The following is an 18,674-nucleotide window of genomic DNA, read 5'->3' as shown; positions in this document are numbered from 1 at the left end:
GACGAGTGGGCGAACAGAATATTAATAAAATGGGAGCTGTAATTAAAAAGAAGTAGTGTGGTGGAGCTGAAGCTTTCTATTTTTGTAATGTTCAGTTCCAAGTGAGTTTACTGGTTCATTTATTCTTTATGTCCCACTGAATCTCACTATGGACTTTCCAACCATATTAAATAATTCTCCTGTAAGCCTATATTGAATTCCGTGGAGCTACTGTGATGCTCTGTCAAAGCAAACTGAAATCAAATCAGGTGGGCTTAAAGCATTTTCCCATTAATATTGTATGTCATTCTTATGTAGTTCTTCAAAAAGCTACTACTTTCCTAGGTTTGCACCTAGTTAGTTACATGCCAACTGTTGGACAAATATATACCATTTTTAAATTAAACACACTTGCACGTGGATAGCAACAGTTCCAGTAGGGAGAAATGTTCAAACCGTGATGGCTTGTTACAGCCCATAGGATCTGTTAGAGACCAGAATCATCTCCCAAAAGGAGTGCTGGTATGAAGGCACTTAAAACTGCCTGGACGCAATGCCACTGCAAGAGCTTTCTTCACTGGTAAATGACAGCCTTTCTGGCTCTACTCTCTGTCATCAGTTTACTGTGGTGTAAATCAAAGCTGAATCACAGTAATGCCTTGGCACTCTAACATACTGCCTTAAACCACACGAATGCTGAAACAGGGAGTTCTTGTACGTTTGCAGACTGCATTCCTTTTTTTCCCAGCCTGTTGGTGTTGGGTGTTTTTTTGGTTTTTTTTTAAAGACAACATCAGAATCAAAGAACACTTTTCTGTTCTCTTGATCAGATTTAAATCTCTTTAATCAGCCAGCTAGATTATGGAGCTGTGATAGGTGGCATGGCTTTTTGGAGAGAGCCAAACTGAAGGACCTGCTGCACACATCCTGGTTCCCAGGCTCCTTGCCAGCGGCAGGGTGTGATGTAATAGTCTTTCATGCTGAACAAGTTAACAGCCCTGGTTTTGAGTTTACTACATTTTGGCTAAGAAACAGCATGAATAGCCTTGCAGGGAAGTGCTACTGTTTAACAAGCAGGTAGCTGCAGAAACAATCTTGTTTCCCTCTCTGTATCTAGGATTGGAAGAGAGAGTCCCAGACTTTACATCTCGCCCCTTCCATATGCTGGAGCAGCAGGGATGTGTAAAATGGATGCAGGCTGGACTCTTTCAGTTCTTCCTGTGTGCTATACCTGCAGGTTTAACAGGACTTGCACACAAGCTTAGAGTAAGTCTCCGACTCCCTTCTGGCTGAGATGCCCTCTTTTTACCAACGTTCTGGGAAATCACTTGGCTCAGAAGTTATTTGGAGAACAGTGGTTAACTACACCATCGTACGGAAAGGACCATTTGTAAGCATGTTCTGCCTTTGTGACTCCTTCTGAGTAGAGGAAGCCCCAGCTCTGTTTTTCACCAAAAGAGAACTCAAAGGCACCCCGTCAATTTGGAACTGGCATCTTTCTCTGGCCTGGACTCTTCTCATGCCCAGAAAGGGGAAACCCAGAAAAGCCAGGAAATGATGTACCACAGAAATGTTTGTGTTTGCAGGCGACAGGGAGTGCCGCTATGTTCACAGTACCTTATGCATCAGTGGAAGAAGAAAGGATGCCATGAAAAGGCTACAACCACAATAAGCTCAACACACTACATTCCACTTTAAAATACGGGCAAAGCGGAAACACGGCAAACGTTCGTTATTGAATTTGCAACCTCTCTACATTCCTTTCATGGTTAGTAATGTCACATTAGCGAAGAGTTATCATTTACCACTTATTGCCTGAAGGTTACACAGTCCAAACAACACAAGGCCAAAGTACAGAGTCATGAACTGTACTGTGAAAAATCAAATTGCTCCTTCCCCATTTAACGTAGTGTGCAGTAATCTTTTGGTATAGCTTTGATCTCTTATCAGCTGAATTTCTCATTATAACCTTCTAACTCAACCACTAAGAACAGCTACACACCCAGAGGAAAGCCTGCAAGAGCTGCTTGGGAAGGTGTGTCACCGCCTCATCACATCTAGCTTTGGGCACCTAACAGAAGTGCCTCGTGTAGAAACGCAACACCCGGAGTCACCTCCTTTACAATCAGCGCAAAAGGCTGTGCAGCCCACCGAAGATCTGACTCATCCCCTGCCAACGCCTCTCCGTGGGATATAGAGACAACTAGAGCTACTACACTCCCAAGTTAAGCCGCTCAGATAGGTTTCTAAAGTTAGGTGGGATAAATCCAGACCTTAGTGATTATCACAGACATCCATTTAGCGTGAGGTTAATTGCTTAGGTTTGTATACTGAGTTGAGATGATACTCGCTGAAGGAGGATCTTCCTCTGTCAGGAACTGTCTCCCACTTCTTCTTCCCCTCGCCAGAATCTAAGGCTTAAAAATCACATCAAAATATACACTGAGTGCTTCTAAAACATGAAAGGTTTTGATTACATCTACTGGGAAATAAAGGTTTTTATTCTTTCCTCCTTGCTTTCCCTCTTACTGAACAGATTTAACCATTCGGTGCCACGGTCTCAGACATAAAAAAAACAAGTACACAATCAGTTTTAAATGCAGTTAATTATAAAAAGGGCTAAGATTACTTCCAAGTCCTGATACTGCACCTTCTTACAGTTATCTACTATTCTGTAGGTTTTTTAATAATAATTCTGGGTCTGGGTCCAAGGGTTCCTCTTTGCTAGTGCAGTGTATATAGGAATCATGAATCATTTATACTAGTTCTGGGATCTCACACGTTATCATCACTAGTTAAACACTGAAATAAGTAAACGAGATTTAAGTTGACAGAGCCCTGTAGATAAGAGTCAACGTCTCGTTTCAGGTGTCAACATAGAAGCTTCCCTATCACTAAACTGATCATCTACAGCATGGCTGCTATGAAACCATTTATCATATAATTTATAATGTGTTTTTAAGATAATTGGAATTGTTATGCCAAGAAGTGGTGATCTAGGTAAACAAGAAATTGAGTTTGCCTTTTACAGATTTGTTTATAGCATGTGCATTGTGAAAACACCTATTTCTTAACACACAGCTCAGAATAAATGAAATGTTTGAAATACAGTACTCAAATCAAGAATGCTGGTCTACTGCTGTCATATTTGTGAAGGAATGCTAGGTACATCACTAACAGATCAAAAGACATAACTGTCCTGAGTGAATCAGCTTCAGATCCACGCCCTTCTGCAGAAACTTAGCCTTGCTCTTCTCTAACAGCTTCTCCTACCAGAGAGCATGGCACATCTCTCGCTGGTCTCCGCTGAAAATGAAACACCCAGGGCTTTGTTCCTCACACATCTGTAGCTGCTGCCACTTGTTCCCAAGTAAAACAAAACCCTAATGATTCGCTGGCAGCCCTGCACGCTCGCTGTGCTCAGACATAAGGGAGTACAGAGGGTACTCAGGTGCTCTACATCCTATATATTTTTAGTATACATATATTTCTGTATCTTCTGACCAGGAGATAATTGAGTCCAACATACTGAGTTTCCATCCAGACCCTCTTGTGCATACATACAAGCACAACAGTTGATAAATATTTGCAGAGAATTCTGTTTCTTTATTCTGGCATCTTCTACTCAACTTTATATTGTCCGAATCAGTAAATAATTCAAAACAAAACAAACCTTTCAGTCTTTCGGTCAGTGGAATGTGCTAAGATGCTGTTGTTTCCCCATTTCTATTCTAACAGGTACAAAAGACTCCTCTGTAGCTGCACAGCACACATAAACACGTTCATCTGCAAATAATATGACCGATTGACTGAAACCTACCAAAAATATTTTTGTGTCCTACAAACCTTTGAGTTTTATAATTTATGTATCCCAAGACTACTGTTTACGTGGAAAGGCAGTGAGTTGGCTGGAGAAAAGTTATGCTGGAGTTTCCTAACTATAAATGTAGGATTTATTTTATCTAATACTTTAATTATTTACTTTTGCATAGCAGCAGCACAGAAAGTCTGTATTTTGCAGGAGAGTTTGGCTTACTTAATCTACAAAAACAAAGATTGGCTACAGGTACAACAGGATGTAACAAACAATGAATGAAAATGGCTATTAATTGTAAGAGCAAATGGTCGTAACCTGTCCATGAAAAAAAATCAGGTTGAAAATCAGAGACTTCCTAACTGTTAGAGAAGGGGGTCCCCAAAATAGGGCATGTGTTTTACTGTGTGAAGGACTTGAAAGCAGTATATGAACACTGATCCGGTACCTAAACACCTTCTGCTTAACAACGGCTGCTGCTGCAGAGGTACCTAACGCAAACGCCAAAACTTTTGGGATTGCCGTGTTAGCCTGTTCAGATTCTGGAACAGTTTTCCCATGGGCGAGTGGGAGGAAACTTCCTGCTTTTCAATAAATCACTAAGAACTGGAATGAAACTGAATTTGTAGTCGTTCAACAGGGAAACAGACCTCATGAACCCTTCTGTCCTTTACATTTCTAGATTTCTAGATACAGAAAATATCAAAGATTTTATATTCTGAGGGGGAAAAAAAAAGAAAAGCTGGGAAAGACAGATGCAGGGTGGTTAGCTCTGGTGACAGAGCACAGTCGGCTAGTTCCACGAGGCAGGGGAATGGTGAACGGAAAGATAAAGTTACAGCAAAGGAATTAACATGAAAAAGAGAGAAGGAGCAAAAGGCAGAGGAGCACCAAAAGGGAAGAGCAGTGATGCCTCTGAGGCTCAGGCTGGCCGAGGAGAGGGCAGGAGGCACAACGGCACGCAGTGTGGCTGTTGTGGTGGAGAGTATCAGAGGCTGGAATTCAGGAATTCCCAAGGACCGCTGAATTCACGCATTCCCAGGAGCTGAAGAAACCACTCTTACGAAGTCACCTCCACTGTGTGGGGGGCTGGATAAACACCCTGGCAGTGCTGCCCGTCTTCATCTGCTCGCTGAGCTGGGGCAGGAGGCTGACAGCAACCAGTGCCACCAGTCACCAGCTGTCCCAGTCATCTCAGACTCCAGAGGCAGCGGGAACTCAAACCCCTGCAGCTCATACTGTGAATTTCTTTTTGATACGCTCTCCTTGGCTGTTAGCGCTCTCATCAGCTCTCCCTAAGGGACATAAAAGACAATCCTAAATAAAATTTTAGCCTCCTCTCAAGTGACCTGTCAGCAGTGTATGCTGGGATCTGTAGCCACTGCAAAACTCGCTTGAGAATAGTGCAAAAATTAGCTGCTATTTGGGTAACCCAGAAGGGGAGCTGCCACCTTTGGGCTCCTCGTGCCTTCTCAGCTGAATACTGGCAGACGCTGAGACAATCTGAACTAAAAGGCACATGAAATCATTCTCGTTCTGTTCCACAGTATGGACACACACGCTCCAGCCCGTCGGTCGTAATACAAGGAGCGGTTACACACAACGCCGTACATTTCCCAGTGGAAAACTGGAGACATGCTTTACTTACTGGTTTTGAGGTAGCACAGGGAGCTGGTGTCATGAGAGGAGGCTTGGCTGCACTTTGAGATGGAGGCAAAGAGAATCTCTGCCCGGTGTCCGGAGGTGAAGAACAGTGAATCCGTGTTTCTAGTCTCTCAGGCTCATGCTTATAGGATTCAAGAGGAAACGTGGGCTGCTTGGTCACTTGTGTTGGGGTAGATGGAGAAGAGGAGAGGCCAGAGGCTGTAAACAAGAATAATTACCGAAGATCAGTTCAGAAGAAAAGCAGACAGAACTCTCAGCTTTACAGTGAACCTGTAGTTTTTCATACATTTCCCCAGACCAGAAGGATATATCTCACCTCCTCATTTACGAAAGGGAATTGCTCCACTTTGCCCTTAAAACTCTTTCAATCATTCAACTGGTTGAACTGTCTGATCCATTTACAGGGAGGCACAGCAGCAAGACGAGAGTGGTTCGTGTTGTATTAACCTCCTGTCTGATTCTTATTTCTACAGTGATCCTCAGCACTGGTATTACTTTATTGTTATAATTTTAATACTCCCGTGAGTCTCTGGATTACTTCTATCTCATGGCAGATGGCTCAAGAGCTTTAATTGCTGCTTTTTCTTCTTTTTCATTATTTTAACAGTATCTCAGCCAGCAGCTAGAGTGAAATTAGGAGAAGAGGCGAAAAGCAACAGGGCATATTTCCCAGGAGCCTCAGTCTGCTTTCTGTAAGGCTCTTGGCAATGCCTTTATACAAACTAGGATACTTTTCAGCAGCCTTTGAGAAGAAAGTTTATTCCTATCTTTTACTGCAAATAGCAGCAGCAGATCATTTCTCTTGTGAGCATCCTGGTTTTCTTTGACACATGTATCTACCCCAGCTGTATTTTAGGTTATGTTCTTAGGGCAGTTCTGAATTGTGATCAAACAGATCATTTAAGCTATATTTATTATCCATTTAAGAACCAGCAGACATCCACATCCAATTAGAAAATTCCAGTTACAACATCTGTGTTTCTTGTTATATCTATATGTACGTCAGTGATCAAAGAATTATTTTCTTATGTCTTATCAGGACAGACTTAAATGCATAAAACCTGTGAGGCTGAAGAGAGGTACATATTTTGAAGTGGGCTATATGATCTCTGAATTTGATTCGCTTCTTGTACTTCTAGAGATTTGTGCAGATGATCGGTTAGTCCAGAGGGGGACTCAAGTCCGTCGAAAGGGAGCAGACAGATAGTGTTCAATAAATGTGCAATCCCAAGCCATTCAAACAAGTGGCTGAGAATGTGATAATCCATCTTCATGGTAAGTCTAGCTCATCTTCTCGGTGTGAGCTTGCAAGGCTCCACAACAGATTTATGCACCAGAGATTTTTTTTTTTCCCATCCAAAAGCTTTGCATTGGTGTACACGCGGCCTCCGCTGCTCCTTCCTTTCAGCCCAGGGTAAAGCGCATTAGTACAACTCATACGCGTTACCTCTCAGCATCACGTTTTTACCTCGCAGACAATGTTTTCAAAGAAAACTTTGTATTGACGGAAAGTAAGAATAAAACTCAATAATAACTATGATGCTAAACTCGAAAGACTAGAAATCCAACAGCTCAGGGAGGGATCTATTACTTGAAAAAACTATTACTGACATATCTGGGAAGAGTTACCAGATCTTATGATTAAAGGAATTAACGAGGAATTTAGGTAACTGTTGTTTAGCTATCATTCTTCACTGAAAACAGCCTTTCTTGATGGCTTTCACATATGAAGAGACTTAACTTTAAGAGAATAGAATCAGTCATCAAGATACCAGCAAAATAATTAGGCTCTAATGTGGTTTATTTGCAGAGGTTTTAGTGGTGCAGTGTAATGTATTTATTTCTTCCAAAGAAAATCCTAGCTCTCCCTGAAAAATTTAGCTGGAATCAAAACCCAAGTTCAGCTGGTTTCAGTGGGACTGGAGAGCGTTCCACATCCCGAAGGATTAAAAGGACACCTAACTTGCCTGGTCAGTCTTTGCTTACAGACAAATTTAGATAAATAGTTCTGGGGAAGACGCTCTTCTGTGTTTTTATGGATGTCCAAACGTTTCCTGAGCACTCAGACTGGGGGTTGAGGTGGATGGTAGCTGTAATTCCTGCAAATGTAAAACCACTAAGAGGGAGAAAAACACCATTAGATCTTAAAAGTCTTGCTGCTGGGATGCATTCATTGTGCGCTAATGTATTCGGCAAGTCTACAAAACCCATTTCCAGTATGAGCGAGCTCTGCCAAAAGAGCTATTACCAGACGTAAGGAAACCACATATCAAGTGGTCCTAACCGGGCTGGCCTACCAAGTGTAGAGGACATCTAAGGACACAGGAAGACGTGGATCAAAGGAGACCAAGGAAGCAACATCTCTTACACGCAATGAAAGCTACTGCCACCTCAGTATAGCTGTGTGACGGCACAGCCAGGACAGAGAGCATGGCTTCCAGTTTACAAGAACGTTCACTGGTGGTCTCCTTTTGGATGCCAGCCTTGGATGCTTGGCAGGAGTTTTTATGGATGAGAAGCATCTCTGACTCCAGCGACTTTACTGGGAGCACTCTCAGCCTTAGAACTCTCTGTTTCAGTTAGGCACTTAAAACAGAAAGGACTCAACGTCAGGCACACCCTAATACATTTGAGATTCAATTTTTCTGTGGCTCAGTTTGCACACAGAGGTGGAGGGGAAATGATAATTATTTTGCAGGGAATTTGATTAAATTATGTAATTAGGTTTTCAATGTTTGGTATTTAAAAGCCTACCTCATAGCATTATTGTGGTATCTATGTTATTTACATTTGTACAATACTGAGGTTGAAGGAATAATACCATAGGAAATGTTAAATATTTTTAGGATTATTAAAACGACTTTTGGCTGCTGTGATACAGCTCAACATCCTAAACGCTACAAAGGATTTTATAGAAGTCAGCCACATAAAAGAATGAAAATCTGTAATATATCCTCAAACCAAAAGAAGTTCCGGAGTAACAGAACTTTGTATTAACTTTAATCCTATTGGACTGCCACCTAACCAGGCAGCATTGGTATAAATATATAGTTATATATACATATATATGCGCAGCAGCTAGCCTGTTCTACTACAAAAGAAGTCCATCGAAGAGACAAGATATGGCTGAAAACAGTTCATTTTGGAGAAAGCATGCACAAAACAATTAAGCAGTGAAAACTAGCCAACAATTCTAGAGTCTTCTGTAATGAAGCTGAAAAAAATTCAGTATATATGCAGGATTTTGGAGAAGAAACAATGAGATTGGCTGCAAACTACTGGTTCTGATAACAAGATGAACTGATATGGCAAGTAATTATCTCTTATGCTAATGTTTCTTTCATCAGACAATGAAATGCATAATGAAATGTGATGTTTTCTTGTTAAGAAACTGAATAGCTCTTCCTTTTTCCATAATGTAAAACAAGAATTTTAGGGGGGGGGGGGAGAGAGAAAAAAATCCAGCAGATCAGTTACTGTGTCAGTGGCTAACACAAGGTTTTGTCCTATGTTTTCTATTGATCGTCCCTGTCCAGTTTTAAAACAGTCTCAGAGTTTTGCCTTGTTCTGATTCATCCTGACGTTTCCTTTCTGGGGGCAAAACGAGCGAGAAAAGAGGTTAACTTTGTGGTCTCCATATTGATGAATCGTAACTCCTAACATTTGCATAAGTGAATATGCATATGAATAAGAATACTCATAAGAATATACAAACACATGGTGCAAAATCTCATTGAAGAAGCAACTTTCGTATTAGAGTGTTTCTTGACTCAGGATGTGAGATCCTAACAGAACTAAATAGCGCTAGTCTTAATTCTGAGCAAAACGGGGCCATCTCCAGTGGCCTTCTCCCCGTGACACCGTTGTCCCTGATGGCACACAGCGGTGGCCCAGCATTCGGTTCTGCGCCTGTATTTGAGCCACCTCAGCTGGGAGCTGGCCGCACATCGCGGGTCGGATGCCAGAGCCCCGAGAGTTCACTGCTGTAACGGCAGAGCCCACAACTTCGGCCCGAGTTAGCATGGAACGCTAACGGGCATTTCTTTGGTCCCAAACATACAAAATTAATGTTGCTGCCTTCACTTGTTTCTCTAGGTATTTGCAACTATTTCTTTTAAATAAAGCCCTTATTTTGCACGGCGTTAGGTTCTCCACCCACTCGGGCTTTCTGGTCCAAACCAGCCTTCCGTGGATACATCACAGGAAGGATAAAGTGCTACGCTGTCACTCGCGTCCTCCCCAGGGAAGAAGGGTGGCCGCCCTCCTAAATTTCCTACGTTCCCCGGCTGACACCCGCAATTAGTCCTGTCACCTACATTTCACGCCTGACCTGGCAGGATGCATCTGGAGGTTTCTGGGAGGAAGGATGCTCACAGCCCCGTGATTCCTGCCAAAGCCTCCCTTTTATATCAATCCTTTTCCAGACAGAAAAACAGCTCCTGTCCCCACGAACTGGGGAGCCTCCTGCCCACAAATGACACTGCTAGGGCTTGCAGGGATGTGCTCCAGTGCAACAGGCTGGCTTCGGGTCGTTCGGAATAGGGCCCAGAGGATATAGCCAGCAGCCTGCTCTCAAACTTGACTTTTGGTTTTGCGTGCTGAAGATGAAGTTGTTAAAACTGGTGAGAGTTACCGGCCATGAAAACTAAATCACTTTTGCAGTTTACCTCTTCTGAGGAATCCCACTTCAGTATTCTCGTCTGCATCACCAAGCGGATAACGCCATTGCTAACATATAATACCTGCTGCTAAAATAGCTTTCCAAACTTACAGGTAGCGATCATTTACCATGTAGACTGAAACTTCTCAGAAAAAAAAAAAAAAAAAACAAACCAAAACAACCCCAAATGGAATTTCCACTTGCAGTGGCTCCATGTGACACTTTTTGTCTGATTCCTTCCCAGGACAGCGCTGGCCTTTCCTCTCCATTCCTCAGCCGGCAGTCAGAGAAGGCGGCAGGCTGCGGCCGCTGAATTTTAAGTAGTTAGCAGCACAAGTGGATCTGAGTTGAGCTGGCTGTTCATTAAGCTGATTCACTCTTCAGACACAATACTATGTTCATTTTGACACATAAGCAAATTGATGCAAATTATGTGAAATGAAGTTTAATGCCACTTAATGGCAGTAAAACTACGAATCCATAAGCAGGTAAATGGCTACTGGCTGTGTCTATTCAAATAGTGCTGGTGATATTCACGCTAAACGTTGTGAAATACCTGTTAGTTTAAAAAAAAAAAATAAAATTAAGCCTGAAAAGTAATCTTTGTACCAAAAAATATGCTAGATACTTCCTGGGAAATTTCCTGCCGTATCTAGCATTTTCACTTCCACACCAATTCAGGATGCCTCCCGCCCTACGAGAACAGCTTCTGCTGCCGAACCGTGTAGGCTCCATCTGTGATCAACAGTGCAGCACTCGTACAACGGCCAGGCCTTCTAGGCCTTCGTCTGAGCTCCCCAGTTCCGGCTCAGCAGCATCCAGTAAGCACATTTCCTTCAGTCTTATTGAAACAACTCCATGGCTTTTCATGTAGCTGGTACACTGTTCAATGGGAAGCTCGCTTGTGTCCAAAAACAACTTTTGGATTTTTTTATTAGTCAAATGAAGAGTAAAATACACCCTTTAAGTCATTAAAATAGCATGTGCAGTCTGAAAAGTTTCACAGGGAATTATATTTTTGCAATAAAAATCTAATTTCTTTATATTGGTTCAAACGTAGTAAAGGAAACCACTCCTTAAGTGGTCTCAGCCACAGAAATACCTGAAACTGAAAGCACCAACTTTTGCTTTAGAAGCTATTTCACTTTGTAAAAACCTTTGTAAAACCCATTCTCCTCAGCTTGTGGCCTATTTACGTGCTTAAACAACACCCGTAGCTGTGGAATCTGCAATGTAACACTTGTTCGTTGTAAAACTGAGAAAATCAGGGAGGTGAAGAGTTTAATTAGTAAAGTTTTGAGAAGTGTTCTTCTTTTTGAAGATCTCGAGGCCCCTTTATGAGAAAAGGCTGAAACACTTCCCCAACACTGTATCCTTTAAAGGGTTTACTGCAGATTTCTGCTGCACCAATGATGAGACAGGATCTTCCGCCTTGCCCAGAACTGTACATTGGTTATCTTACATTTGTTACATGTACTTGGCAAAGCTGGAAAGATTTGACGTGTTATGTCAGCGTGGGCCACAGACCACAACTGAAATAGTATTTCCTTTCCTTAGAGCAGCTTTCCAAATACCCACCGGCTGGGAACTGCGAGCAGGCTACACCTCCCGTCTCAGATAAAGGGGGCTCTGCAGGCCTTGCGGGAGGGGAGGTCAGCTTTGTGTTGTTTTGCCTTTTCAGAGCGTACTGTGAGGTTCTGGAGATGTTCCTCACCAAAGCAGTCATCGCCTCTGCCCTACCAGGCTGGACCAGTCGGACAGGCCCCCAGCCATGGGGGATGCCCCTGTCTCGGTGCCTAAGCACCCCTGCAGCTGGTTTCTACCCTCTCCTTCTCCCGTGCTTAGCACCTTTTTGCGACTGAAACCTCCACAGTGAGCCTGCGTTTTCACACTTAGTTCTTAATTGTTATTCTCACCACTAGATGAGTTTCATCACTTTCTCGGTTCTGCATTGCCTGTTTTCAACAGATTTGCATTTTTCCTTTATTCAGCAAATTTCTCTCAGAGTACACGAGTTGACCAGGGGGCTTGACTGAGAGGAAAGAGGTGGCTGTCAAGGGCTGGGAACTTGGGCTCTTAGGGCTATAGGCAAGGTGCAGGAAACAGTATATAGGATCCAGAGATGTACACAATTATGAATTCGTTGCTTTTAAAGCAACAAATACATGGGATCCAAATACAGCAAGCAGAGACCAGAAATCCTGGTGTAGCACATCCCTCCCAATGGAATTTTTCTGGTTCTCGTTGGCAGGAAAGTTCCAGCCTGGCTTCTAACTCCCAATTTTCTGCCAACCCTTCTCCTTTGTCTTGCAAATACTGGAGAGAATACCATGGGCAAATAATTCATAGCAAAGAAACGGAGATCAGCCACGAGCTTGATGGCAAGGAATGGTTTTTTTTGGTTGTGTTTTTTTTGAGACAGCCAAGCGCACATTCCACTGCTGTTTGACAGCCTGACAGGTGATAAATGAAGAGGTCCTGGTAATGGCTGAGGTAGCCACTGAGTAAGTGCTTGTGCCAGGCATGAGCAATTAGCTCAGCATGGTAATTACATTGAGAGACTCAGCACCAAGGCTTTACCAGACGCCGTAGGGCTGTGGCCAGTAGGGACTGTCAGAAGCACAGGCAACATGTACCTTGCCAGCACTAGCACCAATGATAGGAGTAAAGTACTAACAGTGATCCTCAGCAGGCAACAGCATGATGGGAAGCATCCTGTAGGACCACAAGAAGCAGAAGGAGGAGGTTCAGGCATGTGTCTCTATTAGAAGCACATGTGAGCAAAGAATGCTTTATCCTCCTGCACATCCATCACCCACGGAGCATGGGGCCAAGAAGCTTCCAAATACCAGCTTTTCACTTTCTGAATCACCTGGCTAACTTTCCAATCCTGCCACGGACAGCAGAGCACGAGGAGTTTAAGAGTGCCACCTGCCAAACGGTTCCTGCCGTACACAAACCCAGGACTGCCGATAACGGGATACGACATTCTGCAACCGCTGCCTGGGGGTAACTAACTGCTGGGTCACAACAAAAGCTAACTGTGCAGTACTATGATCCCAATCTAAAAAGTCACTAAGATGAAAATCAGTCACTCCTCTTCATTCAAACTGCACTGGACAAACACGTGACATCTGTGCAAACTGCAAGTTTCTTTTTCTGTTCCAAACCAGATGACTAATGAGCGTAAGCCAATCCATGCAAATAAGCCACGTGCGACAGTTGGCCCTTATCAACGTACTGATAACTGCTGAAAGAAAAGTCTCCTCTGACTTCCCAGCCCCGTATCGGCACGTTAGCCAGGCACAGCACTACATCACATGGCAGAGATTCACATGGTCACTTGTACTATGCGCTGGTTATAGCCGGCTGCCGTGAGAAACAATGCCTACAGCAGGACTACTTTATTTACTTAATACACCACCTGGCATTTAAACTTTCACAGAGTACTTTGTGTTCAGAGGCTTTAATGAAATAACTTTTGTTTTCTATTTTAGCAAAGACGTCTGGCTGCTAAAGCTGACATTTAAGAGCTCTTTCCACATTAACCTCAGTTGTCCTATCTAGGTTTTCTTTGCTGTTTTGAGCCAAGCTGAGCTAAACGCTCCCCTGCCATTACAGAAAGCTGCAAACCGCCTGTCTTTGGTGACGCTTCAGTGGCCAGCACTGTCTGTCTTTCCATCACCTTGTCTTCTGCTAGAGGCTGCTATAACTGCTTTCTGCCCCGGCACCCTCTCCCTGGTTTTGCACAGCAAAGCTTCCGAACCGCAGTTACCGTCATCATCGTTCGTGTTTCGCTTCTGGTAGCACACGCTGCATGCAATGTGCTTCACCAACATAAAAGATAACAGAGGCCCCGGGCTGAAGCGTTTATATTTTGACAGGCAAAGGAAAAGAGGAGGAAAAGTAAGGGGAGAAAGGCGGGAGGGGGGAATGTTGTACGCACAACGCATAAAGACAAGTTGGGGAGTAATTAATCTGATGCTTAATTTCACACTTATGGATTTCATACTTAATCGCTGCATTAAATGTCAGCTTTTTAAAAGCAGCTGCTTGGGGGAGTTGCAGAACAGGGTAAATTGTTGCTTCTCTATTTATGACATGCTCATCCAATGTAAATTTAAAAAATGAGGGAATTGAGGCAAAGGTTTCTAAGCTTGCTTGCTCTACATCAGGGCCTTAACCATGTACCTTATTTCTGTAACACCCTAAAGCAGAGAAACACCCTGGGGAAACTGAAAAAAAACCCCAAACATTTTACAAATATGTCATTAGAGGTCCAAGTTAATGAAAAGAACAGTCTAAATCCGAGCCTGCAGAACCCCACTGAAATCACTGTGGGCGATTTCATCTGCACAGTACGTCTAACTCTCTGTGTAACTGAGAGACAGAATATTAATGCACATAAAGACCACTAAGATATCCCTTTACAGCGTACGCGTGAAAGCTCCGGGGCTGGCGCCAGGGGACTGCGCGCTGTAATGCTGCACGCAGCCGCGGCCGCGCAGCAAGATGGCTGGGCCACTTCCTGAGGTGCGGAACAGCAGTTATGAGGCTGTCGGAGCAGAGTCTTCAGGACGCCGGTGCTGGGACCTGCTCTCTGTTTAATTTATCAGTTTATATTAGCCTCACTTTCCTGCCTTTACAATGAAGAAAATAGCTCTAGAGGAGCTAGTAAAGGCATCAGAGGTACAGCTGGATTGCAAGTCTCCCAGCACAGTTTACTTTCGTTTCTTTTTCCACAATGCTTACAAGGGCACTGAGGTGAGAGTAATTAAATATTTGCAAAGTACTCCAGACCCTCAGGAAAGCTGTAGCTAGAGAATGAGGCTGTAATTTACAATTTATTTGCTGCTTAAAATCATGTTTTTCAAACCCTCTGTTCTTCTCTTATTAAAAGAACAAAACATCTCCCTCGTTCTGGCTCTTTTCAAAATTCCACAGGAGTCCAAGCACTGCTTCAGCCTGTGGCATTTGCCTCTCCCCACTGCGTCTGACTCAGACTTCTGCCTCATCAGAATTCCCATCTTGCTGACCTGGGAATTAATCTTTTCATGCACATATGGCACAGCAGAGACGGCACGGTGCTCTCTAGCACACCTACCAAAGCCTTCTGAAGAAATAACTAATGACTTCATGGCTCTTGTTTGATTGAAAATAAATTGCTGTGGGCCTGGGCCTGCTCCTTACGCCACTCGGTAGTGTAATTTCCATTTCCTTCGTTGGTACTGGATCATGCTTTTAGCTGAACGTTAGTGCAGTAAAGGGCTGCTTTCTCCAGCCATTACCCTGCTCAAAGACTAACCCTCTCCTTCCCACGAAGTGATCCGCACTCCACTGGCTTTCTTCTGCCTCTCCCAGTTGGATCTCGAAGTGATGCAGGTTACAGCTAAGCTCAGATCTCCGTCCTGGTTAGTTCTAATTTGGACCGGTTTCCCGATGCAGTACCGACACTCATCCTGGCACAAGTATGAGGGCAGCGGGAAGGGGGCCAGGAAGAAAGCAGAATCCCGTTGTACAGTGGCATTGCTGGTTTATACCACTTGAAGTGTACAGAAAACTACAGCCCAAGTTCTTCTAACAATTGCTGTGAACAGAGCTGTCCGTCTAGGGCTCAAAGGAGAAAACGGGGAGAAAGCAGCTGCACAGCCACATACCAAAACCACAACTATATCAAAAGACTTAAAATATGCCCTGAATTGTGATGTACGTACCTACCACTAGCAAGTCCACGCTTCCCATATATGACGAATCAGTTCCCATCTTATTTTCTTCTCCTAGCACAGAAGCTGGGCAAGCTTAAAATCAAATGAAGCCCTGTCCTCTTGCTGTGATTCTCCACATTCTTACCAATAAAGTAATTACTATCATGATACCCAGCAATGAAATGAGGCTGAAGAGCGGCGATATCACATCTGTACCTCAAAGCTTCAGGATGGAGCCAGGAGGTACCCCAAGAGGCTGTGTGAGGTATACCAAAAGGTATGTCTACAAAGTTTTAGATGCTGGTGTTGCCACCACAAGCTTAGCAAGCAAGCTACATGCACAACAAAGCCATGAGCACTTGGGCCCATCCTACTTAAAGAAAGAGTTCAGCCAGAAATTAATCCCTACTTTGTTAATAAAAGCCTAAAGGGAACTTTAAACACATCCCTGGATAAATATCAGTCACATGAAATGAATGCTCACCCTGGGATATTTAATGATCCTATCGTTTTGGAGGTCCCCTTAAACTCCATCACCTTATTCTTCTTACCTCCTCAAGAGTAAAATTCAAATTCATGAGAGGGGACTAAACTTCAGCGATGTCTGTTGTATTGGATCAACCAACACCTGGTCCGATTTTATCTCTATTGCCAAGTGTTTATATTAACCACACACATTTCTGATATTGCTGCGTCAACTACATGACGCACGGTTGGCCTGCGTCTTCCCATCCACACGCGCTTTCTTGACCCTTGATCTGCCTCCTTCTTCTGCAGACCAAGCATCTCCTCTCCTCTCTACGCTTCCTGCTAAAATGTTAAGTCTAACACTCCACCTCAGGTCCACTGGGGAGTGATGCTCTAAGTTAGAATTCCTCACACATTTCCTTTTTTCTTGTTATTTTGCCTTCTGTTTGCAGGCTGATTTAAACCTTGCTCATCCCTTGCCTACTCACCAGAGCACCTGCAAGACCAACCCCCTAAAGCAGGCCACAGGCTGGCTTCCTTTGCTTTGGCTGCACAACAGGTTGCAGCTGATAGCTCCTCTCAACGCCCAGCTCTGTAGTGCTGCGAGCTTCTGCCAGGAGGGACCACGAGCACCCTTCAGCAGAGCATGCTTACATTTTCCAAAGGGCTGGCCAGGCAATTTTCCTCTCCAGGAAATCCTTCCCCTCCCTTGTCATCCCAGCCCAGCTTCACCCCGCGGCCCATCCCAGGTCACTATTACAACATGCCTCCAGCACATGACAGCAGTCACATTCCTGGCTTGTTTTACTCCTCAGAGCTGTCATCCTACTATAAAGTGTATGAAAACAGTAGGAGCCAAAAGGAATCAGCCTCCTGAGAGTGAGTACCTAAACGGCAGACTCTCTGGAGCAGGGGACCCTCACTCAGTGGGGAAATCTGATCTATTTAAGGAGATCTACCTTTGCCCTTTCATTCTGCCTTCCCCTCCCACGACACCGGTTCTCACCCTTTTGCAGGTGTCTCCCTACGTCCCCAGAGACTTCAGTCCATCAGCTGTGGACAGGCAGCTCACACCGACACTCTCAACTCTTCTTATTTCATACGCAAGTTAATATTCTGAAGTGGGGTAGGGACTTCACAGCCATCGCTTCAGTCCACAGACTCAGGAAGGCTGAGCCATGTCTGTTCACATGCAAGACAGCTAAGTGACAAACCCAGAGGACCGGCACACTTTAAACTGCAGAACTAGGCAAATCCATCAGCCATCAAAATCACATACGGTGAAAAAAGTGCTTAGTGCTTCCATTGCATCAGGCAAAACCTCAGTGCATCTCCAAGCAGGTACATTTGAAGAGGCCCTTCCTCCAAGTTTGCTACCTCTTTGACTAGGACAAGGCAGTATCTCAAAGCTCAGACATAAGAGATGTAGACAAAGTCTATGATATGAACGTTAATATACCACAAGGGGAAAAACCAGAAACAACTCTGGCTGGCTAACATGCCAGAGAAGAAAAGCATGGACTAGTCTTAAATACCTGATCTCAGTATCTCCTTCCCAGATGGATCAGTAAGGAAGCTACATCCATTACTAGAAGACGACTTGCACTAGAGAACAACCTGTGGGCAGTGATCTGACCATCTGCCCCATTGTTTTCTGTAACTCTACAATGGTCAGGGAAAGCAAATGTACAGAAGACACCTATGCCCTTTGATTTAAGGCTGTAACTCCTCAGGAATCTGTGCACACAGGGGCAGACGTGGAGAGGGGATTCAGAGGAGGCTGTGAAGAGGGAACCTGAGCGCAGGACCAGACCTCCTGGGGAAGGGATGAGTCCATCAGCCAGGATCAGATTGAGCAATTGGTGAGGCTGCTGCAAGAGCCCTGGCAGAGCCACTCTAATGCTGCTCTTCAACTTGGAGCAGATGGAGGGCCCCATCCCTGGAAATGTGTAAGACCAGGTTGGATGAGGCTTTGGGCAACGTGGTCTAGTGGAGGGTGTCCCTGCCCATGGCAGGGGATTGGGACTAGATGATCTTTGAGGTCCCTTCCAACCCAAACCATTCTATGATTCTATGATTACTACAATCTCCACCCCACCGCCCTGTGCACCAGCACAGCTGGAAACACAGACAAGGGCTCAGGGCTCCAAACCAGTAAGAAAGTATGTACAACCTAAAACCTTCTGAAGAGCAGGAAGCATCTTCACAGGACAAGTGTGATCTCAGCAAGAGGAGTGGGTGCTTCGCTGCTAACCCGCCCCGGCCCCCGTGCAGGTCCATATGATGCACAAGCAGCCGAGCAGGGTGCTGGTTACGCAAGTACTGACTCAGATGTCACAGAGCAAAGCCAACACAGCAAAGGCCGTGGTGAACAACTGTCAAA

General features: G+C 44.2%; 1 protein-coding gene across 9 annotated transcripts in view; it reads right to left on the bottom strand.

The window, feature by feature from the left end:
• The window catches only part of PRKAG2 (protein kinase AMP-activated non-catalytic subunit gamma 2), a 224,251-nt gene that overhangs the window by 66,405 nt on the left and 139,172 nt on the right, over nucleotides 1–18,674 (bottom strand). For all 9 annotated transcript variants that reach the window (XM_054818179.1, XM_054818182.1, XM_054818181.1 and 6 more), the window contains one exon: nucleotides 5,442–5,656. In XM_054818179.1, coding sequence (XP_054674154.1) covers nucleotides 5,442–5,656 — 215 coding nt within the window. The remainder of the gene's footprint in view (nucleotides 1–5,441; nucleotides 5,657–18,674) is intronic.

The sequence above is a fragment of the Grus americana genome, chromosome 2 (assembly GCF_028858705.1).
Source record: "Grus americana isolate bGruAme1 chromosome 2, bGruAme1.mat, whole genome shotgun sequence".
NCBI lineage: Eukaryota > Metazoa > Chordata > Aves > Gruiformes > Gruidae > Grus > Grus americana.
Note: the sequence above shows the minus strand (reverse complement) of the source record. Positions and strands in the feature narration are given on the sequence as shown.